Source organism: Pongo abelii, chromosome 23, assembly GCF_028885655.2.
Source record: "Pongo abelii isolate AG06213 chromosome 23, NHGRI_mPonAbe1-v2.0_pri, whole genome shotgun sequence".
NCBI lineage: Eukaryota > Metazoa > Chordata > Mammalia > Primates > Hominidae > Pongo > Pongo abelii.
Genome location: NC_085929.1, coordinates 26,082,960 through 26,110,330, shown reverse-complemented (window position 1 = coordinate 26,110,330; position 27,371 = coordinate 26,082,960). Strand labels below are relative to the sequence as shown.

Sequence of the window (27,371 nt, the reverse complement as noted above, 5' to 3'; positions counted from 1 at the left end):
CTGCTGTTCTCCAACCACATGGGATTCTCCAAACAAAGATCTGTTGAGTCCAAGATGTATCATGCCAGAACTCTTGCAGTCATATATATAACATGTTTCATTTTAATAAATAGGGTTTTTTTCTTCAGCTTATTGTTTTTAACGTATCATCTTCTAGGTTTCATTACACAGCAAAGATGAATAATTTCTGTCATCTTTAAGACATGCTGAAAACACTCATTAGTGATTTTAAACAGTATTATTTCCTAAACATCCTAGTTGGAATGGTTGATCCTAAAAGCTACCATGTGTCAGGCTCACCTGAGTGCAGACTCTGGTCTAAACAAGCTAAAGTTTTAATTCTTCCATCTTCAAATACTGAGCATATTTGGTTGTTTTGCTCTTTAGCAAAACACTGCAAAGTCATTTGCTAGGATCCCCTGCAGACTGGCATTCAGTGATGGAGAACAGACTCCTGGGTGAGGTTCCTGGTCACAGGATCCAGATGACTATGACTGCAAGTCTGGAAAAGAAGAGAGAGAACAAAGATTTACCAGCATAACCCTCTGAGAATGTGCCCCGGTCATCCTGGAGGGAAGAGCTCCCTATCTACCCAGCACTGCAGAATCCACAGAAGAAGGAGAGCTCCAGCTACCAGAGGGCAGCCACACGAGAGGAGAGGACCTGGTGTCCCCACAGGTGAGGAAATGGGTCCATGGGGCTGGTCAGTGCTCTTGATTTCATTCTGACATAAGAGGACTTTGTGTAGTCACCACCTGAGTCCTATACAGTGAACAGCCAAGGAGCCATGGACAGATTCACCGCTGAGGAACCAAGTAGAATGTGAAGTCTGCCCTGAGGTCACACAAAAAAGAAGGGGCTGCCTGGCCTAGCCCTGATGGAGGGGGCCATGGATAGAACAACGGGGAGGCAGGGGTGTCTCTGAGATGCTCTGGTCACCTTGTCATATAATGGTGGTGTACAATGACCAAAATGGACACCAGGGGGCACCTGGGTACCCTTCCTTAGAAGACTGGGTGTGATGAGAGCAGGACCAGCGCCACCTGTCCTGCTTGGTGCCCTATGCTTAGGGCTCACAGATGTCAACTCTCCACCCCCTGGGACCACACGGCCCCACACCTGCCACTCCCTGACATCCTCAGGCAGAGGAGCCTGACCCAGGGCCCAGGGTGGGATCAGAAAGCTGGAGGGTCTGATTTGCATGGATGGACCCTCCTCCTCTCAGAGTATAAAGAGGGGCAGGGAGAGACTTGGGGAAGCTCTGCTTCAGCTGTGAGCACAGAAAGCAGGACTCAGGACAATCTTCATCATGACCTGCTCCCCTCTCCTCCTCGCCCTTCTCATTCACTGCACAGGTGCCCAGACACAGGGTCAGGGGAGGGGTCCTGGAAGCCCATGAGGCCCTGCTTTCTCCTTCTCTCTCTAGACCAAGAATCACCATGTCTGTGTTTCTCCTGCTTCCAGGGTCCTGGGCCCAGTCTGTGTTGACGCGGCCGCCCTCAGTGTCTGCGGCCCCAGGACAGAAGGTCACCATCTCCTGCTCTGGAAGCAGCTCCAACATCGGGAATTATGCAGTATCCTGGTACCAACAGCTCCCAGGAACAGCCCCCAAACTCCTCATCTATGAAAATAATAAGCGACCCTCAGGGATTTCTGACAGATTCTCTGGCTCCAAGTCTGGCACGTCAGCCACCCTGGGCATCACTGGACTCCAGACTGGGGATGAGGCCGATTATTACTGCTCAGCATGGGATAGCAGCCTGAGTGCTGGCACAATGCTCCAGGCCAATGGGGAACTGAGACAAGAACCACCTTCCTCCTCCACCAGGAGGGTGAGTGCCGGCAGCTGCTGCTCACATCTGACCTCTAGCTTCTGCTGATGTAGCTTCCCCCATGGGCCTGGGGGCAGCCAGGGCCCTGCCTAGGAGTGGAGGCTCCACCACTTTAGTCTGCAGAGTCAAGAACACAGACTCCAGGAAACAGAATATTCTGCTCCCGCAGCTTGGGGCACAGGGTCTCTGCACTGAAATCCTGGGCTGTGGTGGCAGGCCCAGCTGTGTCTTCACAGACCTTCCTGTGCCTGCCCATGGTGTGGGGAGGGGGTGAGGAGTTGTGGGCCTTTGAGCTTCACTAGAGACCTGAGGGAGCAGAGGTGCTTCCCAAGACCTGGACTCCTTCCCTCACCCTCCTCCCATCACTCTCCTCACTGTAGCTCTGGCCAGGTGAAGGCTCAGGGCTACTTGAGGATGTTGCTCAGCCCAGGGTCTCCATCCCAGGCATTGTTTCCAACTTTGTAAGGGCTGTCTCTGAATCTGTAGAAACATTTATTTCTATGTGCCCAGGACAGGGTTAGAGGGCACCAACCTCACCCCTTGCAAACTGATCCTCACCTCTCAGTTCCCCAATGAGGAGAAGAAAGAGTTAGAAATCAGGAATCCACTGAGGGCTCCCCTCTCTCCTCTCTTCCAGTCTCCCCCTGGCATCCTCCTTCCAAAGAAATAAGGTGGAGGCTGTCACAGAGGGCAAGGGAAGGCCCAGGCATTATACCAGGCAGCAGAGCCAGCCAGTCCCCCTAGATGGTGGAGGGAGGTGGTGGAGGTGTCTGGGACCAGAAAATTGTAAGGACCCTCTTACTAAAGTGAGGAGGGGTGGCATAAACTGAGGCTCAGAGGGTGGGCCAGATCTCCTGAGCCATCTACTCATTTTTTCCTGTGTTCCAGTTTGGGTAAGAATAGGATAGAAGTCTGAAGAGGTTCCTTTCCTCAGTAAGAATTCATTGAGCAAGGACTTCATGTCTAAAACACCAAAAGCAATGGCAACAAAAGCCAAAATTGACAAATGGGATCTATTTAAACTAAGGAGCTTCTGCACAGGAAAAGAAACTACCATCAGAGTGAACAGGCAATTTACAGAATGGGAGAAAATTTTTGCAATCTACTCATCTGAAAAAGGGCTAATATCCAGAATCTACAAAGAACCCAAACAAATTTACAAGAAAAAAACAAAACACCTGTCAACAAGCGGGCGAAGGATATGAATAGACACTTCTCAAAAGAAGACATTTATGCAGCCAACAGACACATAAAAAAATGCTCATCGTCACTGGCCATCAGAGAAATGCAAATCAAAACCACAATGAGATATCATCTCACGCCAGTTAGAATGGCAATCATTTAAAAGTTAGGAAACAACAGGTGCTGGAGAGGATGTGGAGAAATAGGAACACTTTTACACTTTTGGTGGGACTGTAAACTAGTTCAACCATTGTGGAAGACAGTGTGGTGATTCCTCAGGGATCTAGATCTAGAAATACGGCTTGACCCAGCCATCCCATTACTTGGCATATACCCAAAGGAATATAAATCATGCTGCTATAAAGACACATGCACATGTATGTTTATTGCGGCACTACTTACAATAGCAAAGACTTGGAACCAACCCAAATGTCCAACAATGATAGACTGGATTAAGAAAATGTGGCACATAAACACCATGGAATACTATGCGGCCATAAAAAATGAGGAGTTCGTGTCCTTTGTAGGGACATGGATGAAGCTGGAAACCATCATTCTCAGCAAACTATCGCAAGGACAAAAAAAAAAAAAAAAACCACTGCATGTTCTCACTCATAGGTGGGAATTGAACAATGAGAACACTTGGACATAGGAAGGGGAACATCACACACTGGGGCCTGTTGTGGGGTTGGGGGAGGGGGGAGGGATAGCATTAGGAGATACACCTAATGTAAATGCTGAGTTAATGGGTGCAGCACACCAACATGGCACATGTATACATATGTAACAAACCTGCACGTTGTGCACATGTACCCTAGAACTTAAGGTATGATAAATATATATATGTATACATATGTATATGTATATATATGTATATGTATATGTATATATATATATATATATATATGGGGACAAAAAAGAATTCTTTGAGGATTATTGGCCACTCTGGCATTGAGGGGAGACTGAGCCTCACTCTCAGGCCAAAAGAATTGGACGCTTTCAAGGGAATTTGATTGTACTGAAGCTCCCAGACTCTGACATCTAAGACTTATGCCCTCATAGCAGAGCCCAGCACTGATACCAAAATGGATGAAGGCTGATAGGTAAGCCTAGAATATTCTAGCTGACACCATCTTGTGGAAAAGAGAATCAAGCTAAAATATTGATGTGATAAGGTGGCATCTCACGGTGAGGACAGAAGAGCTTGAGTGGGGGAGGGTAGAGCAGCCATTAGAGGGTTGGACAAGGAGGATACAGAATCTCAGGTAAGTTTGTGAGGAAAACTCCAGATGCTTCAGAGAAGATGGACAAGGAGGTAGGCAGTGTGAAGGCCATGGGGCCAGCTCTGGTCACCGGAAGACAGTGGTCAGATGGGTGTGGGGTCGGATGTGGTAAGGAGGGTGCAGCCTGAAGAGGAGACTGTCCATTGTGACTCATAGGAAGAAGAGGCCTGGGACCTAGCGCAGTGACAAAAGGAGGACCTGGAAGGATCTGGGCCCTCAAGACACACAGGGACTGGGGTTTTGGTTTGTCTGTGAGGGTCCCTGAGGAGGATCACATAAAAAATCCATACTCAGTGTCCTCTGTCCAGGTCTCACTGTCGCAACTGTTGCCCCTTCCTCCTGGAGCCTCTGGGTGTCCAGTTCTTTAGCTGTGGATCTGCTCCTCTCTCTGCCCTCAGCCTAACAGCTGATGGGGCATCCACCAGGAAGCGCATCTGTGGGCAGGGAGGGGGCCGTGGGCAGCCTTGTCTTGTATGTGAGACAGTGCTCAGCCTCGGTGACCCCCTGTTCATTAACGTGGGAGGAAAGGAAAACAAAATTCACTGTGAACATCTATGCATCATCAAAGAAAAAGCAATGAGAAAAAACAGGAAGGGAAGCACAGCTCTAATAGTTTATTTCTACTTGGAAGTAAATAAAACAATATGCCTGATGTGTTATATAATCACAATAAACTTTTTAAAAACTATAAAAATTATGTAAAGGAACATGGCTTACACTAAAAGGAACATTTAAAATAATGACACCCTTGAAATGCAATCCCAAAACACAGCATACATTTTATTTCAGTTTCATATACGGATTGGTTTTATTTAAATGTCTATAATAAATCTCACTATTTGGTTGTTTAAATGGAGCATTTAAAATCTCATTGTGGCCAGGAGTGGTGGCTCACGCCTGTAATCCCAGCACTTTGGGAGTCCAAGGTGGGCCGATCACAAGGTCAGGAATTGGAGACCAGCCTGGCCAACATGGTGAAACCCTGTCTCCACTAAAAAAATACAAAAATTAGCCGGGTATGGTGGCGCGCGCTGGTAATTCCAGCTACTTGGAAGGGTGAGGCAGGAGAATTGCTTGAACCTGGGAGGCAGAGGTTGCATTTAGCTGAGATGGTGCCACTGCACTCCAGCCTGGGCAACAGACCAAGACTCCAGCTCAAAAAAAAAAAAAATAAATAAATAAATAAATAAATAAACAAATAATCTCACTGTATTGCAACTGCCTGATGATACATTCAACAGTATATAAATATCAACATAACCATCCAGCTGTTTTCCTCCATCCCCATAAAATTCCCCAAACAAATATTTGTTAAGAGCCCAGGGTGTATCATGCCAGAACTCATGAAGTCATAGACATTATCTATTTCATTTTTCATTTTGATTAACAGAATTATCTTTTTTCTTAAGCTTATTGTTTTTAGTTTATTAGATTCTAGATGTCATTACAGATCAAAGATGAATAATTTCCATCATCTTCAAGCCACCCCCACAACACTCACTACTGAATTTGAACCATAATATTTCCCTGGAAATCCTAGTTGGGGTGCTCGATGCTAAGAGCTATCACATATCAGGCTCACCTGAGGACAGACTCTGGTTGTCAAACCAAGTTAAAATTTTAATTCTTCCCATCTTCAAAGACTGAGCATCTTTGCTCTTTTTGCTCATAAGTGAGACCCTCCAAAGACATTTGCCAAGATCCCCCACAGACTGGCATTCAGTGCTTGGAGGACAGACTCCTAGGCAAGATCCCTGGTCACAGTATCCAGATGACTATGACTGCAAATCTGGGGAAGTAGAGGGAGAACGGCGATTTACCAGAAACACCCTCTGGGAATTCCTCCCCAGGACATCCCAGAGGGAAGAGCTCCCTTTCTCCTCAGCGCAGCAGGATCCACAGAGGAAGTGGAGCCCTGGCCACCAGGAAGGAGCCACATGAGAGGAGAGGACCCGGTGTCCAACACTGGTGGGAAGTGAGACCATGGGGCCGGTCCCCGCTCTGGGCTTGATCCTGAAATAAAAGGACTTTGTGTAGACATCACCTGAATCCTCTACAATGTACAGCCAAAGAGCCATGGACAGATTCACTCCTGAGGAGTCCAGCAGAGCGTGAAGACTGCCCTGAGGTCACAGGAGGGAGACACAGGTGCCACCTTACTGGGCCGGGACTTGAGAGCGGGGGCAGTGGCCAGAAACCGGGGCAGGGCAGAGGCAGCGGTGAATCTCAGAGGCTCTGGTCACCTGATCATAGAACGGTTTGCCTTAGTCTGGACACTAGGGGGCACTTGGAGACCATTTCTGAGAAGACTGGGGGTAATCAGAGCAGAACCAGGCACCTGCCCTGCCTGATGTCCTCTGCTCAGGGCTGACAGCTGTGTCCTGTGTCCTCCCCACCCCCTGGGACCACAAAGCTCCACCCCTGCCACCCCCTGACATACTCAAGCCAAGGAGCCTGACCCAGGGCTCAGGGTGGGGTCACAAACCGGGAGTCTGATTTGCATGGATGGACTCTCCCCCTCTCAGAGTATGAAGAGAGGGAGAGATCTGGGGGAAGCTCAGCTTCAGCTGTGGGTAGAGAAGCCAGGACTCAGGACAATCTCCAGCATGGCCGGCTTCCCTCTCCTCCTCACCCTCCTCACTCACTGTGCAGGTGACAGGATGGGGACCAAGAGAGGGGCCTGGGAAGCCCATGGGGCCCTGCTTTCTCCTCTTGTCTCCTTTTGTCTCTTGTCAATCACCATGTCTGTGTCTCTCTCACTTCCAGGGTCCTGGGCCCAGTCTGTGCTGACACAGCCACCCTCAGCGTCTGGGACCCCCGGGCAGAGGGTCACCATCTCTTGTTCTGGAAGCAGCTCCAACATCGGAAGTAATTATGTATACTGGTACCAGCAGTTCCCAGGAATGGCCCCCAAACTCCTCATCTATGATAATAATCAGCGGCCCTCAGGGGTCCCTGACCGATTCTCTGGCTCCAAGTCTGGCACCTCAGCCTCCCTGGCCATCAGTGGGCTCCGGTCCGAGGATGAGGCTGATTATTACTGTGCAGCATTGGATAACAGCCTGAGTGGTCCCACAGTGCTCCAGGCCCATGGGGAAGTGAGACAAGAACCCCCTTCCCCCTCTGCCAGGAGGGTGAGCCCCAGCAGCTTCTGCTCAGGACTGGCCTGTGGCTTCTGCTGCTGTAGCTTCCTTCATGGGTCCAGGGGCACCCAGGGCCCTGCCTGAGAGTGGAGGCTCCTCCTCCCCTTCATCCTCAGAGTCAGGAACAGGACATCCAGGAAACAGAACATCCTGCTCCCTGCAGCTTAGGACACAGGGTTTCTGCACTGAAGTCCTGGGCTGAGGTGGCAGATGCAGCTGTGTCGTCACAGACCCACCTCTGATGGGAAACCTGTGTCTCTGTCATCCTCCTTTTCCCATTTCCAGGAGTTTCCAGAGTGGTGTCTTCCTCCGTCTGCTCCTCAGTGTGAATCCCTGTGCTTCCTTTCTCTCCAGCCTATTCTTTTTAAATAAAACTCCTTTCATGTAGGAATAATGCACATCTAATAAACCACCCAGATTTATAATAGGAAATTAGACAAATGTTGACTTTTTTTGATCCTTGAATACATCACCACCAACACGCAGCTATGCAACCTGTGACCAACCCCAGCAACCCCTCATGACCCCTTGTCATCTCCCTCCCTCCCTTCCCCAGCGCTCTCCTGTGCAGCCACAGATCTGCCTCTGTCACTATTGTTTGCTTTCCATTTTTTGGAATGTATCAATGTTATCAAACATTACTTCCCATTTGTTCTGGCTTTTTTCACACTGCAAACTCCTTTTGAGATTCTTCCTGTTCTCACTGAATTGCACCCATCCCATAGAGGGCTCATTACTACCTTTGAGGGCTGTTAGGTTGATTATTCCTGATTTTGTTTATTTTAAAGTTTGAATTTATCATCCATCAAAATGAAACCCTTGGAGTTGTGTTCATCTAAGGTGACAGGAGAGTCTGTGATGTCTTGTTGGGATTCTTGCTTCTTCATCTCTTACCTCTGGTTCTCTCTATACTGGAAGACGTTCTCATATTCTGTTTATTTACTTATTCATTTATTTGGGTTTTTAAGGATTTTAGTGGTTTTATTCTCTTTAATTATTAATTTTTTTATTTTAATTGGTTTTTAGCGAACCGGTGGTCTTTGGTTACATAAACAACCTCTTTAGTTGTGATTTCTAAGATACTACTGGTGCACTCATCACCCAAGCAGCGTACAGTGTACCCAGTGAGTAGTCTTTTATCCCTCATCTGACTTCTACCGTTTCTTCCAAGACCCCAAAGTCCATTGTATCATTGTTATGCCTTTGTGTTCTCATAGCTTATCTCCCACTTATTATTGAGCATGTGGATTAGTGTATTAGTCAGTATTCTCCAGAGGGACAGAACTAATGGAATATATATATATATATATATATATTTAAAAAACTCATATATATACGAGTTTATTAAGTATTAGCTCACATGATCACAAGTCACACAATAGGCCATCTGCAGGCTGAGGAGAAAGGAAAGCCAGTCCATGTTCCAAAACTGAAGAGCTTGGAGTCCGATGTTCAAAGGCAGGAAGCATCCAGCACAGGAGAATCATGTAGGCTGGGAGACTAAGCTAGTGTCTCACATTTTTCTGTCTGCTTATATTCTAGCCACGATGGCAGCTGATTAGCTTGTGTACACCAAGATTAAGGGCGGGTCTGCCTTTCCCATCTCACTGACACAAATGTTAATCTCTTTGGCAAAACCCCCACAGACACACCCAGGATCAATACTTTGCATCCTTCAATCCTATAAAGTTGACACTCAATATTCACCATCACAATTACTGTCATAGACTAGGTACCAAATTTTCTTTCAATGTCTGATAGAATTCAAATGGGAATCTGTCTGGTCCTGGACTTTTTCTGGGGGTTGACTTTTTAAAATTATTATTTCAATCTCACTGCTTGTTATTGGTCTGTTCAGAGTTTCTATATCTTCCTGGTTTAATCTAGGAGGGTTGCGTGTGTTCAGATATTTATCCATCTTCTCTAGGTTTTTCAGTTTATGTGCATATTATCTTTTGTATTGTTTTTTGTTTCAATTTTATTTAGTTCTGGTCTAATCTTTGTTATTTCTTTTCTTCTTCTGAGTTTGGGTTTGCATTGTTCTTGATCCTCCAGTTCCATGAGGTGTGACTTTAGATTGTCTGTTTGTGCTCTTTCTGGATTTTTGATGTAAGTATTTAATGCTAAACTTTTCTCTTAGCACCTCCTTTGCTGTATCCTAGAGGTTTTCATAGGTTGTATCAAGATTTAGTACAGCTGCCTCCTTACTATTGACCAACAGCTTTTTAATTCCTGAGAGTGTGACCTCATTGAATCCTGACAACAGCTTTGTGATTGCTTTTCGTGCAGTAAGCCCTTGTTAGAGAGGGAGTGCTTGTGGTCTGGAGGTAGGATTCTGCAATTTATCAAACAAAAACACTGGAGGTCAGTTAAATTTGAATTCAGTAAAACAATGACGAGGAATTTGTATGTGTATTTCCCACACGATATAGTTAAATTGAAATACAAACTTACCTGTGTGCCCTGTAGTTTATCTACCAACTCCTCACAGGGTTCAAAGTCTCGAAGAGGCAGCATTGGGGCTGGCCTCCCCTTACTGATGTCAGTTCTATGAGATGAACCTCAAAGACAGAGCTTCTCTAACACAGCTACCCTCAAGAAAGCATGGCAGTTAGTACGAAATACATGATATAAGATTCCCAATCAATAAAGCCTACTCACTTCCCTAATTCTTGTTTCTATTATTCTTCAAGTCTGTAGACTCAAGACCTCCATTGGGGTTGCTGCAGCCAGAGTTCTGGATGAGGGACCTCATAAGTCTTTCAAAACCAGATGCAAGGGGACTGACTACTTAGTCCCCACACAGTGGGGCTTATGCCAGGGGTAATTAAGTAAGAAATAGAAGAGCTCAGCATGGCTCTCCTTTTGTCCAGTGAGACACCAAACTCCAAGGTCCTTTTGATGCTGAAGGTGGGTGGGCTGAGAGTAGGGGGAGACCAACCCTGAGAGCCCAGAGCTTCCAGGACAGGACTTGGGAGTCTGAAAAGGGGCCACACTCCTGAGTGGGGAAGAAGGAGGCATCTCTGGCCATAGCCTGGCATTTCTAGTGGCTTCCCTTCACCAAACAGGGCTCTCTGTTCTGATGTCTATCAGAGAATCTCCTTCAGTGAGACTAAGATCCCAGGACTTTACTAAAAATAGCAGCATGAACCAGACAGATATGTTATGCTACAGGAATTCTGCACAGAGCAGTGAGTACAAATGCAGCTTAACAAGGGCCCTCACAGTCATATCTTTGGTGCAGAAGAAAGAGACAAAGGCAGAGAGATACTGAAGGGCTCAGTAGGTCTAGGACTGGGGCAGCACTGGGTGCTGTAGGCTTGTCCTTGAGGCATCTACAGGTAAGAACAACTGGGAAGCCATCCTCCTGTGACCCTGTATCATCTGCTCACTTCTCACTGGGCTCAGCAGCTGTGTCCTTACAGGGAACCAGATTCAGCCAACCTGGCCTTCTCCACTCCACCTGGGACATGTATTCTGGTGACTGTCTGGACTGAGGTTCTATGAAGCGGCTGGCAGACAAGAGGAGGGGACTGATTTGCATGAAGAAACCATTGCACACCCTTTCCTTTCATCTAAAACCCATTAATGGACACTCTGGGGCCACCGATAGAAGTCTAGCTTGTCTCCTAAATTTGGGAGTTATGAAGGAGTCATTCCTGATCAATCTACAGGAGAAGAGGGGCCATCAGCAGCAGGTAGGCAGAGTGAGGGAGAAACTGGCTTCTTTGAGAGACTCATCAACACAGCCACCAACTCTGGGACAAATGGGGCACTTGATATAACAGTCACCCCAAGCTACTCACAGGAGCCTGAGCCTAGTCCCCTCACCTTATTGCTTCTGATTCTGGTTCATGCCTCTGTTTTCCCTGGATCCTTTGCCCATGTCTGAGTCTAGGGAGGCAGGGGTAGCTCCATTTCAGTCAACATCTACAGAGATGTAACAGCTACTATGGCTTGGAGCAGAGTCCACAGTTGTACCTGTGAGGGCCTATCCTGCTCCCCCATCCCCTTACACAGGTGACCACTGCTGTGTTTCTGATGAACTGACCCTTTTTCCCTGGAAGACACAAGATATTTATTCCTCTCTAACACCAGGCATATAGTGGAGGGGGTAGGGGTGGGTGTGAAGCAGAGTTGCTTTTCCAGATATAATGTAGTAAGGCCCTGGCTACAGAAAATCATTTCCCAAAACTCCACACCCTTTCATGGTAAAAACACTCAACAAACTATGAATAGAAGGAAACTTCCTCAACATAGTAAAGGCCATCTATGAAAATCCTACAACTAACATCATATGCAATCTGAAAGACCAAAGATGTGTTTTTGTAATATCTATCAGGAACAAAGCAACAATGCACATTTTCACCGCTTCTACTAAAAACAGAAATGGAAGACCTAGCCAGAGTAATTAGGCAAGAGAAAGAAACCAAATAAAAATTAGAAATAGAAAGTAAAATTATCTCCGTTTTCATTTGATTTAATGTCATATGTAGAATACCCCTAAGAGTCCCACAAAAGAAAACTTTGTCAGAATGATTCAATGTATTCGGTAGTGTTTCCGAATACAAAAATCACCATGTAAAATTATCTCATGGCTGGGCATGGTGACTCATGCATATAATCCTAGTACTTTGAGAGGCTGAGGCGATAGGATTGCTTGTGGTCAAGAGTTCAAGACCAGCCTGGGCAACAAAGCAAGACTCTGTCTCTACAAAGAGAGAGAGAGAGATGAAAGAAGAAAGGAAAGAAAGAAAGACAGAAAGGAGGAAGGAAAAGAAAGAAAGAAAAGGAAGGAAGGAAGGAAGAAGAAAGAAAGAAAGAAAGAAAGAAAGAAAGAAAGAAAGAAAGAAAGAAAGAAAGAAAATGTCTTACATTTCAATACTTGAGCAAACGGGAAACAACCCAAAACAAAATCAGGACCCACACCCATTAAGATGGCTTTACCCAAATAATAGAAAATAATAAGTTCTAGCAAAGATACATAGAAATTATAACTGTTATGCATTGCTGGAGGGACTATAAAATGATGCATCCACTGTGGTGGCCTTGATGACAGTTCCTCAGAAAACTAAATACAGAATTACCATTTTATCAGAATTTTCACTTCTGGGCATGTGCCTCAAAGAATTGAAAGCAGGATCTCGAGAGAAAATTGTACACCCTTGTTCATAGCAGCATCATTCACAATAGCTAAAAGGCGGAGGCAGCCCAAGTGTCATCTAATGGATAAACGGGATATAGTATACACACGCAAGGGAATAGTATCCAACCTTAAAAAGAAAGTTCTGACCCATGCGATGGCATGGATGAACCCTAAAGACATCATGCCAGCAGAAATAAGCTGGTTCAAAAGGACAAATGTTCTTTGTTTGCTCTTATATGAGGTACCTAGAGTAGTGAAATCCATAGAGACAAGAAGTAGAATGATGTTTTCCAGGCATGAAGTTTTGGTTTGGGAGGATGAAAAATTCCTGGAGGTGAATGGTGGTACTGTCGTTGTACAACAGTATTACTTTACTTAATGACACTGAAGCGTATGCCTGAAAATGGTTAAAATATGTATTTTGTGTTTGAATAATTTACCACTGTCAAAACCAAAAAGATTTATATTTGGTGCAGTTTCTCTACTTACAAGAACAATAAAGATATACAGGACTAGGAGAGTGTGCCTGAGTAGCCAGGATGCCCTTCCTGCTGTGCCAGCCCCACAGCATCCTAACAGACCAATAGAGTTGGAGGTGCCTCATTACAGGTGACATAAAATAACATGAGAAAGTGTGAGAATGGCCATGACGGTAGCGGTGGGTGCCTGACCCAGTCCAGGAGCAGCCGCTAGTGCAACCATGGCCAAAGAAGGGGAGATGAATCTGGTGGCAGTGGTAGCAGCCTCTCCAGCTGGAGAGGGGCATCTGCTGTCCTATGAAAATGGCTCATAGTTGATATATCTGGCAAAAACATGTCATCCTGTCTACCTTTCATGACCAACTACAGTTGTCATAGTGCTTTGGTTAACCTGGCATGGCAGTCCCGAAAACAGGATGAATGTTATACCATTTATTGATAAATACCGGGAGTGCATGATGACCATTCAGACACCTGGGAAAATGACTAGGCTGAATAACATTGTTAAAACAACAAGTAAAGAGAGAGATTTATTCTTGGTAAAGGACCACCTGGATCCAGGGAGTAAAGACCTGAAAGAAGATTGCCCAAGATTTGGACTTTTGGATCAGAACTTTGGTAAAACTGATCCTGTTTATGACAACCAAAAGCAAAGCAGTGCCCTGTCTATGAGTGGGAATCTGAATGGGGCAATGAACAGGAAGCAGCAGAAAAGAGGAAGAGGAGCTCAGTGCAAACAGCAAGATGAGATCCCAGAGACCACCAAGAAGGCCCAGAGTGACCCTTTGTTTTCTGCTCAGTGTCTTGCCCCTTACACCTTTTAAAACACCCATTTAACAAAGATGGCTATTGGTATATTCCAACCGAGCCTGATCCACACACCCTAGGTCCTCAGAAGGTTGAAGACTGCTAGGCAGGAGAAGTTATTCCTGAAGACCTCTACAGAGCCTGTTTCTGTGAACAGGTTTTGTTAGTCTAACATGATTGAGCTCTCCAGGTAAAGATCTCCAATGACCAGCTGGCTGACTGTGGTTGGAAAGAAGGGCTACTCTATGATGCAGGCCTCTCATGGGGTATGGAAAGGGACCTGGTACTTTGAAATCATCAAGGATGAGTTGTCACCACACACCACTGCCAATGGAGTTGGTCTCAGCCCTAAGGTAAACATCAATCTCCCTTAGGTTATGATAAACTTAGGTATTCTTGGCAGAGCAAAAGGGAACCAAGTTCCACCTGTCCACTGGCAAATAATACTCTTCTAGCTATGGATGAGGACGTGTCCTGGGATTTTATATGAATCTTCCTGAAAACACAGAGACAGCCAAGTTATTGCCTGATACTTACAAAGATAAGGCTTTGATAAAATACAAGAATTATTTGTATTTTGAGGAAAAAGACATTTTGGATAAAGTACAGAAGAGCCTAAAACAGATTCTGCACAGTAAAATAATATTTTATAAAAATAATGTCAGTTAATATGTTGCATAAAAGGGTATTTTTGAGGGGGTTGATTTCCAGCCATCTCACGGGAAAACAGCTGCATGGTTTGCATTAACTTTGGACTGTGCTGCAAGTGTCCTCCAAAGGATCTCACTCCCCTATGAGTGACATGGGCTGGGATGCTGTGGTAGAGCACACTCTGGCTGATGTCTTGTATCTCCTGGAGACAGGAGTGGGTGGAGGCACAATCCTCCACGGGAACCCTGAACAGTTCCCTCTTTCTTTTCAAATATGCACTTTCTGGGGAATGATACTGGACGGCTTTTGTAGATGTTGTTGTTTTTTGAACTGTCTCAAGTGTTTTCCCAAAGATGCTCCAGAACATAGCCTATCCATTTAGCAAGTTAAAAGGCTGAATAAGACTGGGAGAGAGTCCCTGCTCATCATCATTCTTCTTCCACTTCCATTGACTGCTCTTATTTTGCGTGCCATAAGCCAACAGCTACTGATCCCAAGATCTTGTAATCCCTCTGTAAAACTGGTGCTGTACTGCATACCTTGCCAGCTGGGACTTTTTATCTTACTGCATTTTCCAGGAATAAATAATCTTGTCCTAATAACGAACATATTTAAAGAGATTTCCTTCTGTGGACACTGATTCCATGTTATCTGTTTTCCAAGGAAGTGGTGAGCCCGTTTCTGAGAACACCTGGTATCAATGGCTGTCCCTTCCAAACCAAGCAAAAAGTGATTTCCTGTCGGTATGGATTTGGTTTTGTTATTAATTTTAAAACATACCTTTGAAGACTTAGATCTCTGAAATTACTAGATCTCTAGAAGTGTAATTGTGAAAGAAGCTTGCTTGCATCATCAACAAAATGAAAGACTCTTTCTAAATAAAATTTGTTTTGAAGTTAAAAAAAGAATAATGCGAGATTGGAACCAGGGAGGTCTGAGGATTCCAAAGAGCACTCTCAATTCCAAAGCTAATTTTCAGCTCAGGGACCCCTAACAGCCCTTCACTTCTTATGAGTCCCTAGAAGGACTCACATAACTCACTGAAAACTGTGACATTCATTAATATGATTTTTCTACAGTGAAATAATACAGATTAAAATAATTCAAGGAAAGAGACACATGGGCAGAGTTCAGGAGAATTCCAAGCACAAGCATCCATTTGTCCTCTCCCAGTGGAGTAATAGACAATGCTGCATTCTGCCGGCAACAATGTGTGATTCTATGTAGGAAGCATTGCCAACCAGCAAAGCTCACCCAGGCTTGGTGTCCAGAACAATTTTGAGTGGTGGGGTGGGTGAGAGTGGGGTTGTTACGTAGACCTTGCTGATGATCCTCATGGCTCACTTGAGTTTCCACTGACTTGACAAGAAAACTTCAATCTTCAACCTTTGGTCATTTTCTTTTAAAAAATTTTCTAAAGAAAATTATTTTAAAAAGTCTCATATAAATGAGCTGTTTATCCACTATGAGGCTCAATGCAAGTAGTTTCAAAAAGTCGGTAGGTCATTAAAACAATTATTTCATCATTCAAACCATTCAGATAACAATGAACACCATGTGTAGCACTAAAATTGCATTAGAGTCACAGGGGCAGGATTTCAGCAACAGCAAGAGAAAGTAGTACAAATAGGAATGAGCAAAGAATAGACAATTCATGGGTATGAATTGGCCTGGGAAATATTGTGGCATGTCCAAAGATAAATCAATAGTTATTTGTTAAACAAGAGAAACACCACGCATTCTCAGTCCGGGAAAGCCACCAGGGGGCGGTCTGGGTCTCTTGGATTGTAAGAAGCTCAAGAGGTTCAAACTTATTGAACCCTGCACAGATGCTCACTGACTCATGTAAATGTTAGAGCAGTGCTTCCTCCCCCAGGACAAATCCACAGCACACAGCCACCCTGGGCTGGCCCCTCACAGTGTAGCTGCTCTCAGGGCTGTGGACCCAGGTGGTGATAAAGGCAATAAAGATTTGCATAAAGCAGCACACAACACACCCCCTCCATGCAGAGAGCTCAATAGGAGATAAAGAGCCATCAGAATCCAGCCCCAGCTCTGGCGCCAGGGGTCCCTTCCAATATCAGCACCATGGCCTGGACTCTGCTCCTCCTCCAGTTCCTCCTCATTTGCTGCCCAGGTTAAGAGAGATTTCAAATACCAGCCTTTGAAGGGATCCCTTTTTCTCCCTTTCTAATTCCTAATATATGTCTGTTTTTTTTGTTTCAGGGTCCAATTCCCAGGCTGTGGTGACTCAGGAGCCCTCACTGACTGTGTCCCCAGGAGGGACAGTCACTTTCACCTGTGGCTCCAGCACTGGAGCTGTCACCAGTGATCATTATCCCTACTGGTTGCAGCAGAAGCCTGGCCAAGCCCCCAGGACACTGATTTATGATACAAGCAAGAAACACCCCTGGACACCTGACTGGTTCTCAGGCTCCCTCCTTGGGGACAAAGCTGCCCTGACCCTTTCGGGTGCACAGCCTGAGGATGAGGCTGAGTATTACTGCTTGCTGCACTATAGTGGTGCTCAGCACAGTGACAGGCTCATAAGAGGAACCAAGACATAAACCTCCCTCGGCCCTTGTGATGTGGAGATTGCGTGATCAGACACGCCAGATCCCAAGACAGCCTACATGTGGACCAACCATACAAAGGGGAAGGAAAGGGTTTGAATTGATTCCTATTTCTACTTAAGTCCTGATGCATAGGAAATGTAAGAATGAATTGGGAGTAACTGGATCAAAAAAAAAAAAAAAAGGAAAAGTTAATTGTTTTATATTCTAAAAGGAACACTAACAGCAGGATCAGATATAAAGGCTGAGTCAAAATGCATTTCCTCTAGAAAGAAGCATCTTCAGTGTATAGGCTTTCTGAGCTAAGAGCAAAGAGAAGAAACTTTTTTTGTATATGACTAAAGTTTGTTTTATTGAGTTACTTTCAAACCAATACATGCCTATTATATAAAATAAAAATATTAAAAACCACCAAGTTCACTGCAAAGCTGTCTTATCAGAAACAAACAAATTTCTTCATTTGGATGCATTCTTTCATTTTTGTTCTCAATATTTCCACAATGGGGGTCAAACCTTATGCTTTTTTTCTCTGGTTTTACACATCTTTATGCCACCTCCCACACCCTGTGCCTCTCTCCTGACTCTCAGGGTCCTGGGCAGTCAGGGCTCACTTGGTAGCCTGCACAGTCTGTCTGTGACTAAACCAGTCACCATCTCCTGCACTGGAAGCAGCAGCAATAAGGTTCTTGGAATTGTGTCCTGGTACCAACAATGACAAGGAAGTGCCTCCAAACTTCTGATTTATAGAAGCAAATATCTGTCTGTAGGGATCCAGGATGGATGCTCGGGCTACCAGTTTGGCAAGGAGGCCTTCCCAAGCGTCTCTGGGCTCCAGGCTGAGGACAACGCTGATCTCAACTGTTGGCTTCAGACAGCCCCCTGGAGGCCCAAACAGTGCTGCAGTCTGGGGGTGTGAGACAGGAACATGTCAGCTCTCCTAGCAGCATGACCTAACTGCAGCACCAGATACAACCAGGACAGCAGGGCTGTTTACCATTTGTGTGCATGTTTGCTGGTGCTGCTGCTAACCAGGACCCAGGGCTCAGATTAGGAACAGTGATCTAGAGAATGCTGCTTTGTTTTCTCAGGGCTAGACTTCAGAGAGAGCCCTTGGCCACAGCATTGTCAGACTGCCTCAGAAGAATCAGAAAGTCCTTGATTTCTGGAACAGGCTGCCCTGGAAATACAGCCATGATAGGCCAGGGCAAGCAGGGACAGAATCCAGCTGGGTCTGTCTCAGGCACGTGCACTGATAAAGATCTCTGTTTGTCCTTATTGTTTACTGAATACTTACTATGTGCCAGGCTCAGGTCTCGTGCTAAGGATACAGAGGCGACAAGACAGACAGGGATCCTGTTTTCACAGGACTGACACCAAGCAGAAAAGTGAAGGCCAACAAGCCAATAGGAAGAAGGTATATTGTGGTGTATCCAAGAGGTGACACTGGCCAGAAGGGGGAGAGCAATAGGAAGCCCTTAGGGAGTTGTAAGCAAGGAAGACAGACTGATTTGAGACTTAGGAGAAAAGTCCAGCTTCTCCAAAGAAGATGAAAAAGGAGGGGAGAGAGTGAAAGTAGAGGGTCTAATTAGGAGATGGTAGCTTTGTCCACATGAAAGATGAGGTCTCCAGCAAGTGACAAAGCAGCTGAGGTGGTGAAATATGCGTGACCCACATCATGGTGAGTGAGACTAAAGGAAAGAGGTCACTAGGTTGAGGCCCAGAGCTTGTTCCTGTGATATAAACCTGACAACATCCTCCTGCTGTTAATTGAGTGTCTCACACACCGTTTTTCTTTGGATATCTCCTGGGACTCAGGACTCATTGCTGCCCTTCCCTCGTATTCAGTGAGATTCATTTCGAACATCACTTTTCACACCCAGAGAGAGACCTGGCTCCTTTGTATGGAACAAAAGCACTGAGAGTCAGGACAGAGCATTCTTCAGAATATGGGATGATGCCTTCCATACTAAAGGGGCTGCTGTTAAAGCTCATAATCAAACCTCCCTGGAGCTATATCAGAAACCATGAGAAGGGGTGGAGGAGCCATGATGGCCGAATAGGAACAGCTCCGGTCTACAGCTCCCAGCGCGAGCGACGCAGAAGACGGGTGATTTCTGCATTTCCATCTGAGCTTTGAGGAGAGCAGTGATTCTCCCAGCACGCAACTGGAGATCTGAGAACGGGCTGACTGCCTCCTCAAGTGGGTCCCTGACCCCTGACCCCCGAGCAGCCTAACTGGGAGGCACCCCCCAGCAGGGGCAGACTGACACCTCACACGGCCGGCAAGGTACTCCAACAGACCTGCAGCTGAGGGTTCTGTCTGTTAGAAGGAAAACTAACAGAAAGGACATCCACACCAAAAACCCATCTGTACATCACCATCATCAAAGACCAAAAGTAGATAAAACCACAAAGATGGGGAAAAAACAGCAGAAAAACTGGAAACTCTAAAAAGCAGAGTACCTCTCCTCCTCCAAAGGAACGCAGTTCCTCACCAGCAACGGAACAAAGCTGGACGGAGAATGACTTTGACGAGCTGAGAGAAGAAGGCTTCAGACGATCAAATTACTCCGAGCTATGGGAGGATATTCAAACCAAAGGCAAAGAAGTTGAAAACTTTGAAAAAAATTTAGAAGAATGTACAACTAGAATAACCAATACAGAGAAGTGCTTAAAGGAGCTGATGGAGCTGAAAACCAAGGCTCGAGAACTACGTGAAGAATGCAGAAGCCTCAGGAGCCGATGCAATCAAATGGAAGAAAGGGTATCAGCCCTGGAAGATGAAATGAATGAAATGAAGCGAGAAGGGAAGTTTAGAGAAAAAAGAATAAAAAGAAACGAGCAAAGCCTCCAAGAAATGTGGGACTATGTGAAAAGACCAAATCTACATCTGACTGGTGTACCTGAAAGTGACGGGGAGAATGGAAACAAGTTGGAAAACACTCTGCAGGATATTATCCAGGAGAACTTCCCCAATCTAGAAAGGCAGGCCAACATTCAGATTCAGGAAATACAGAGAATGCCACAAAGATGCTCCTCGAGAAGAGCAACTCCAAGACACATAATTGTCAGATTCACCAAAGTTGAAATGAAGGAAAAAATATTAAAGGCAGCCAGAGAGAAAGGTCGGGTTACCATCAAAGGGAAGCCCATCAGACTAACAGCGGATCTCTCGGCAGAAACCCTACAAGCCAAAAGAGAGTGGGGGCCAATATTCAACATTCTTAAAGAAAAGAATTTTCAACCCAGAATTTCATATCCTGCCAAACTAAGCTTCATAAGTGAAGGAGAAATAAAATACTTTACAGACAAGCAAATGCTGAGAGATTTTGTCACCACCAGGCCTGCCCTAAAAGAGCTCCTGAAGGAAGCGCTAAACATGGAAAGGCACAACCGGTACCAGCCACTGCAAAATCATACCGAAATGTAAAGACCATCGAGACTAGGAAGACACTGCAACTAACGAGCAAAATAACCAGCTAACATCATAATGACAGGATCAGATGCACACATAACAATATTAACTTTAAGTGTAAATGGACTAAATGCTCCAATTAAAAGACACAGACTGGCAAATTGGATAAAGACTCAAGACCCATCAGTGTGCTGTATTCAGGAAACCCATCTCACATGCAGAGACACACATAGGCTCAAAATAAAAGGATGGAGGAAGATCTACCAAGCAAATGGAAAACAAAAAAAGGCAGGGGTTGCAATCCTAGTCTCTGATAAAACAGACTTTAAACCAACAAAGATCAAAAGAGACAAAGAAGGCCATTACATAATGGTAAAGGGATTAATTCAACAAGAAAAGCTAACTATCCTAAATATATATGCACCCAATACAGGAGCACCCAGATTCATAAAGCAAGTCTTGAGTGACCTACAAAGAGACTTAGACTCCCACACATTAATAATGGGAGACTTTAACACCCCACTGTCAACATTAGACAGATCAACGAGACAGAAAGTCAACAAGGATACCCAGGAATTGAACTCAGCTCTGCACCAAGCAGACCTAATAGACATCTACAGAACTCTCCACCCCAAATCAACAGAATATACATTTTTTTCAGCACCACACCACACCTATTCCAAAATTGACCATATACTTGGAAGTAAAGCTCTCCTCAATAAATGTAAAAGAACAGAAATTATAACAAACTATCTCTCAGATCACAGTGCAATCAAGCTAGAACTCAGGACTAAGAATCTCACTCAAAACCGTTCAACTACGTGGAAACTGAACAACCTGCTCCTGAATGACTACTGGGTACATAACGAAATGAAGGCAGAAATAAAGATGTTCTTTGAAACCAACGAGAACCAAGACACAACATACCAGGATCTCTGGGATGCATTCAAAGCAGTGTGTAGAGGGAAATTTATAGCACTAAATGCCCACAAGAGAAAGCAGGAAAGATCCAAAATTGACACCCTAACATCACAATTAAAAGAACTAGAAAAGCAAGAGCAAACACATTCAAAAGCTAGCAGAAGGCAAGAAATAACTAAAATCAGAGCAGAACTGAAGGAAATAGAGACACAAAAAACCCTTCAAAAAATTAATGAATCCAGGAGCTGGTTTTTTGAAAGGATCAACAAAATTGATAGACTGCTAGCAAGATTAATAAAGAAAAAAAGAGAGAAGAATCAAATAGATGCAATAAAAAATGATAAAGGGGATATCACCACCGATCCCACAGAAATACAAACTACCATCAGAGAATATTACAAACACCTCTACGCAAATAAACTAGAAAATCTAGAAGAAATGGATAAATTCCTCAACACATACACCCTCCCAAGACTAAACCAGGAAGAAGTTGAATCTCTGAATAGACCAGTAACAGGAGCTGAAATTGTGGCAATAATCAATAGCTTACCAACCAAAAAAAGTCCAGGACCAGATGGGTTCACAGCCGAATTCTACCAGAGGTACAAGGAGGAACTGGTACCATTCCTTCTGAAACTATTCCAATCAATAGAAAAAGAGGGAATCCTCCCTAACTCATTTTATGAGGCCAGCATCATCCTGATACCAAAGCCTGGCAGAGACACAACCAAAAAAGAGAATTTTAGACCAATATCCTTGATGAACATTGATGCAAAAATCCTCAATAAAATACTGGCAAACAGAATCCAGCAGCACATCAAAAAGCTTATCCACCATGATCAAGTGGGCTTCATCCCTGGGATGCAAGGCTGGTTCAATATACGCAAATCAATAAATGTAATCCAGCATATAAACAGAACCAAAGACAAAAACCACATGATTATCTCAATAGATGCAGAAAAGGCCTTTGACAAAATTCAACAACCCTTCATGCTAAAAACTTTCAATAAATTAGGTATTGATGGGACGTATCTCAAAATAATAAGAGCTATTTATGACAAACCCACAGCCAATATCATACTGAATGGGCAAAAACTGGAAGCATTCCCTTTGAAAACTGGCACAAGACAGGGATGCCCTCTCTCACCACTTCTATTCAACATAGTGTTGGAAGTTCTGGCCAGGGCAATTAGGCAAGAGAAGGAAATCAAGGGTATTCAATTAGGAAAAGAGGAAGTCAAATTGTCCCTGTTTGAAGATGACATGATAGTATATCTAGAAAACCCCATTGTCTCAGCCCAAAATCTCCTTAAGCTGATAAGCAACTTCAGCAAAGTCTCAGGATACAAAATCAATGTACAAAAATCACAAGCATTCTTATACATCAATAACAGACAAACAGAGAGCCAAATCATGAGTGAACTCCCATTCACAATTGCTTCAAAGAGAATAAAATACCTAGGAATCCAACTTACAAGGGATGTGAAGGACCTCTTTAAGGAGAACTACAAACCACTGATCAAGGAAATAAAAGAGGATACAAACAAATGGAAGAACATTCCATGCTCATGGGTAGGAAGAATCAATATCATGAAAATGGCCATCCTTCCCAAGGTAATTTACAGATTCAATGCCATCCCCATCAAGTTACCAATGACTTTCTTCACAGAATTGGAAAAAACTACTTTAAAGTTCATATGGAACCAAAAAAGAGCCCGCATCACCAAGTCAATCCTAAGCCAAAAGAACAAAGCTGGAGGCATCACGCTACCTGACTTCAAACTATACTACAAGGCTACAGTAACCAAAACAGCATGGTACTGGTACCAAAACAGAGATATAGATCAATGGAACAGAACAGAGCCGTCAGAAATAATGCCACTTATCTACAACTATCTGATCTTTGACAAACCTGAGAAAAACAAGAAATGGGGAAAGGATTCCCTATTTAATAAATGGTGCTGGGAAAACTGGCTAGCCATATGTAGAAAGCTGAAACTGGATCCCTTCCTTACACCTTATACAAAAATCAATTCAAGATGGATTAAAGACTTAAACGTTAGACCTAAAACCATAAAAACCCTAGAAGAAAACCTAGGCAATACCATTCAGGACATAGGCATGGGCAAGGACTTCATGTCTAAAACACCAAAAGCAATGGCAACAAAAGCCAAAATTGACAAATGGGATCTAATTAAACTAAAGAGCTTCTGCACAGCAAAGGAAACTACCATCAGAGTGAACAGGCAACCTACAAAATGGGAGAAAATTTTCGCAACCTACTCATCTGACAAAGGGCTAATATCCAGAATCTACAAAGAACTCCAACAAATTTACAAAACAAACAAACAAACAAACAACCCCATCAAAAAGTGGGTGAAGGACATGAACAGACACTTCTCAAAAGAAGACATTTATGCAGCCAAAAAACACATGAAAAAATGCTCACCATCACTGGCCATCAGAGAAATGCAAATGAAAACCACAATGAGATACCATCTCACACCAGTTAGAATGGCAATCATTAAAAAGTCAGGAAACAACAGGTGCTGGAGAGGATGTGGAGAAATAGGAACACTTTTACACTGTTGGTGGGACTGTAAACTAGTTCAACCCTTGTGGAAGTCAGTGTGGCAATTCCTCAGGGATCTAGAACTAGAAATTCCATTTGACCCAGCCATCCCATTACTGGGTATATACCCAAAGGACTATAAATCATGCTGCTATAAAGACACATGCACACGTATGTTTATTGCGGCATTATTCACAATAGCAAAGACTTGGAACCAACCCAAATATCCAACAATGATAGACTGGATTAAGAAAATGTGGCACATATACACCATGGAATACTATGCAGCCATAAAAAATGATGAGTTCATGTCCTTTGTAGGGACATGGATGAAATTGGAAACCATCATTCTCAGTAAACTATCGCAAGAACAAAAAACCAAACACCGCATATTCTCACTCATAGGTGGGAATTGAACAATGAGAACACATGGACACAGGAAGGGGAACATCACACTTCGGGGACTGTTGTGGGGTGGGGGGAGGGGGGAGGGATAGCATTGGGAGATATACCTAATGCTAGATGATGAGTTGGTGGGTGCAGCGCACCAGCATGGCACATGTATACATATGTAACTTACCTGCACGTTGCGCACATGTACCATAGAGCCTAAAGTATAATAATAATAATAATAAAAAGAAAAAAAAAAAAAGAAACCATGAGAGGGGAGGTGTCAGTGCTGAGGTGCCTGATTTGAGGGTACACTAATTTGCAGTTTGTCCAGCCCCCTCCCTGGCATTTTTATCCACCCTTCTCTTTACCTCCTTTCATCCCTGCCTCCTTCTCAGGGCAGGCTTCCAGGCCTGTGGTGTCTCTCCTGCTCTGTCTCCATCAGAAACAGAGCAGTAGGGAGATTATCTGATAATGAAGTTTCCTCCTCATACTCAGTTATCTGGTTCCCCTTAGCAATTCTTCTGCATCATGAGAATGTTCTGTTTTATTTCTGCCCTACAGTAGGAACCCAGCCATTTGTGAGGCCAAGGAGATTGACCTCATTCTGTTGAAGCAGGATTATATTTAACACATGTATTCAAATAGCATCATCAATTTAAGAACAAGTCAATCCATTCTTCAGAATTATAGAAATGCATGTCTCTCAGCTGTCAGCAATGGGCTTCAGATCCCTAGAGTGATGAACTTGTAAAGGTGGGGTCAGCCACATGAAGATGTTTCTTTACAGTTAGTGACTATTCACTGGGTTTCCCCTGCTGAGATCCAACTTCCATGAGACTGTTTATTGTTGTTGTTGTTTTCTGTCTTTCCATTGCCCAGAACACTGCCTGGCACTAAGGACAGACTTAATACATGTTTGATAAATATGTGAGTTCACCTACATTGGAATCCCAAAAAGAGGTACAGATCTGAAGTCAAGTTAATAATTTTTTTAAAAATTCTGGATATTTTGTGTTTGAGATTCCAAGTTCATTCAATACAAGATATTAAGTATGAAGTTTTGCCTTTGGATTTGGTTAGCAGGAGAAGGATATGGATATGAAAATACAAATGTATCACACATACCTCCCCATGGCCCAGAGACTTGAGAGCCCAGCTGGTCTCTGCAGCTCCCAATCACGGCCTCTGTTCACTCATTTATGGTCTGATTCCTATGGATCCATATATGCTGGATCCCATGGGTTCATGTGGAGAAAGTGGAGAGAAGGTGATGGGCTTTCCTAGTCCTGCTTAAAAAAACCACAGGAAGCAAGTTGATGATGAAGCAAATTTTGGGGGCAAAATCTCTCAAGAGCAAATAAACTGCAGAATATGGGTGAGTTGGGAAAATTTCTGGCAATATTTATATAACTAAGAAGCTTTACATTACCTATCCTTCAACAAAATATTAATTCTAGAGCTTCCAATAAGCCATATGATCAGTGCAATTGAAACATTAAACTCATCAGTCCCAAGTCCCATAACAGACTTTGATGGAGAAATTCTTGAAGGAAGAAGGATGGGTTTGTGAGCTCTGTGTCCACAGAAGAGATATTTCTGCACTAGGAGGGCTGGGTAAAGCCATTAAATAATTATGAATATAGGTGCCCATCTGGACTTTTTTCTAATCCAATATGCAATGCTGTGAGTTCTGCGTCTGCAAATCGTAGCATTCATTGTACTTCCTCCAGTCTCCCACTTATTACAATAAATTAATGTTAAACACGAATGATTAAAAGACAAATCTATTAATGTGAGAGTCCTTGGAATCTGTTGCTTTAATGCACAAGAATTATGGAACACTTCAGATGCATATATTTGTTAATTTATGTACCGATGATATAATACTGCTTCATTGATCTGTTCTAAAAATCACCTAGCAAGGGAGTAAGTTGATGGGTAAAATGGGTTGAAAAATTAAACAAGATGAACCATATTGATGACAGTCAAAGTTGGCTGATTGGTGTAAACAATTCATCAGAAAATTATCCGTATATTTGTATGACTCAAAAGTTTCCATGCTAGCCAGTGAAAATGTCCTTGTTTGTGATGAGATGTTTATGTTCTGCTTTTAACAGGTGTACAATGTGGACAAAATGTAAGCTTACACTTCGACTTCAAGTAGAAGCCCATCTTCTCCCAACAGGCAAAGGAGAAGCTGGTGTGGAGAACATGGAAAACACAGGAGCTCAGGGTTTCCCAGGACAGAGAAGTGAGTGAGCCTGGAGCCCTAAAAGCAAGGGCAGGGGCTGTGAGTTGGGCTGTGGGGGTGTTCTGGGCCACAATGTGAAGGACATGCTGCTGAGGCCTCAGGGTTCAGGTTTTGTAATAACAATGAGGAGTTACTTAAGGGGCTTACACCAGGGAGTGCCCTGCCTGTCCCATCTGAATGAGAGGGATCTCTGAATGCCTTGAGGAGAGAGTGTCTGAGAAAAGTGAGTGATCCTGATTCTAGATTTTTCACTAAAGCACCTTGTGAGTCTAGAAATTCAGGGGCCATTTGCACAGTGACCACAAGAGTAGTTGTGGCTACACTGAGAAGTGGTGGTCTCTGCCTTTGTCTCCTCAGACATCCAACTCATTTGCAAGAGAACTTTGCAGGTAAAATACATACTGATCTTTCTAATAAACTGAAAACACCTAGTAAAAAAAATACAGGTAGTAATATCACAATACAATTTGTATAACAGCTAGAACAAATTCTTGACCAAAAAATATGATGCAACTATGCAGAAAATGACGTTTTACTTAGGGAGATAATGGCTAATTTCATAAAATAGTGAAATATGTCACATTGTTCACTGGTAAAGGTAAGTCTAGCAAATCTATTAGTTTTCCTGTATCACAAAATTGAGTCAAATCGCTTTAAAACATATGAAACCATTGTAACCATAACTTTTGTTGCATTGCTGCCTTTTTTTTTTTTTTTTAGATG

The 27,371-nt window shown here is 43.9% G+C and overlaps 1 protein-coding gene, 1 pseudogene and 2 gene segments (V, D, J or C); all 4 read left to right on the top strand.

Moving 5' to 3' along the window:
- Positions 1 to 793: 793 nt before the first annotated feature.
- Positions 794 to 3,592, top strand: LOC100936242 (immunoglobulin lambda variable 1-51-like). The segment is given in 3 exon segments: positions 794 to 1,355; positions 1,465 to 1,832; positions 2,721 to 3,592. Coding segments are annotated over 3 exon segments (423 nt in total).
- A 3,025-nt stretch (positions 3,593 to 6,617) lies between these two features.
- Positions 6,618 to 7,869, top strand: LOC100936295 (immunoglobulin lambda variable 1-47). The gene is made up of 2 exons (XM_024239748.2): positions 6,618 to 6,949; positions 7,064 to 7,869. Exons 1-2 carry the CDS (start codon positions 6,799 to 6,801, stop codon positions 7,522 to 7,524), a joined length of 612 nt encoding a protein of 203 aa, XP_024095516.2. The 5' UTR covers positions 6,618 to 6,798; the 3' UTR covers positions 7,525 to 7,869.
- A 5,612-nt stretch (positions 7,870 to 13,481) lies between these two features.
- LOC112130646 (set1/Ash2 histone methyltransferase complex subunit ASH2-like) lies at positions 13,482 to 14,905 on the top strand (annotated as a pseudogene).
- A 1,706-nt stretch (positions 14,906 to 16,611) lies between these two features.
- LOC100936405 (immunoglobulin lambda variable 7-46-like) lies at positions 16,612 to 17,090 on the top strand. The segment is given in 2 exon segments: positions 16,612 to 16,660; positions 16,750 to 17,090. Coding segments are annotated over 2 exon segments (390 nt in total).
- Positions 17,091 to 27,371: the final 10,281 nt, after the last annotated feature.

Bases quoted from the DNA above. Each gene is read 5' to 3' on its own strand.
- LOC100936295 (XM_024239748.2), top strand. From the start codon at position 6,799: ATGGATGGACTCTCCCCCTCTCAGAGTATGAAGAGAGGGAGAGATCTG. The intron at 6,950-7,063 runs GTGACAGGATGG...TCTCACTTCCAG, and splicing joins CCTCCTCACTCACTGTGCAG to GGTCCTGGGCCCAGTCTGTG.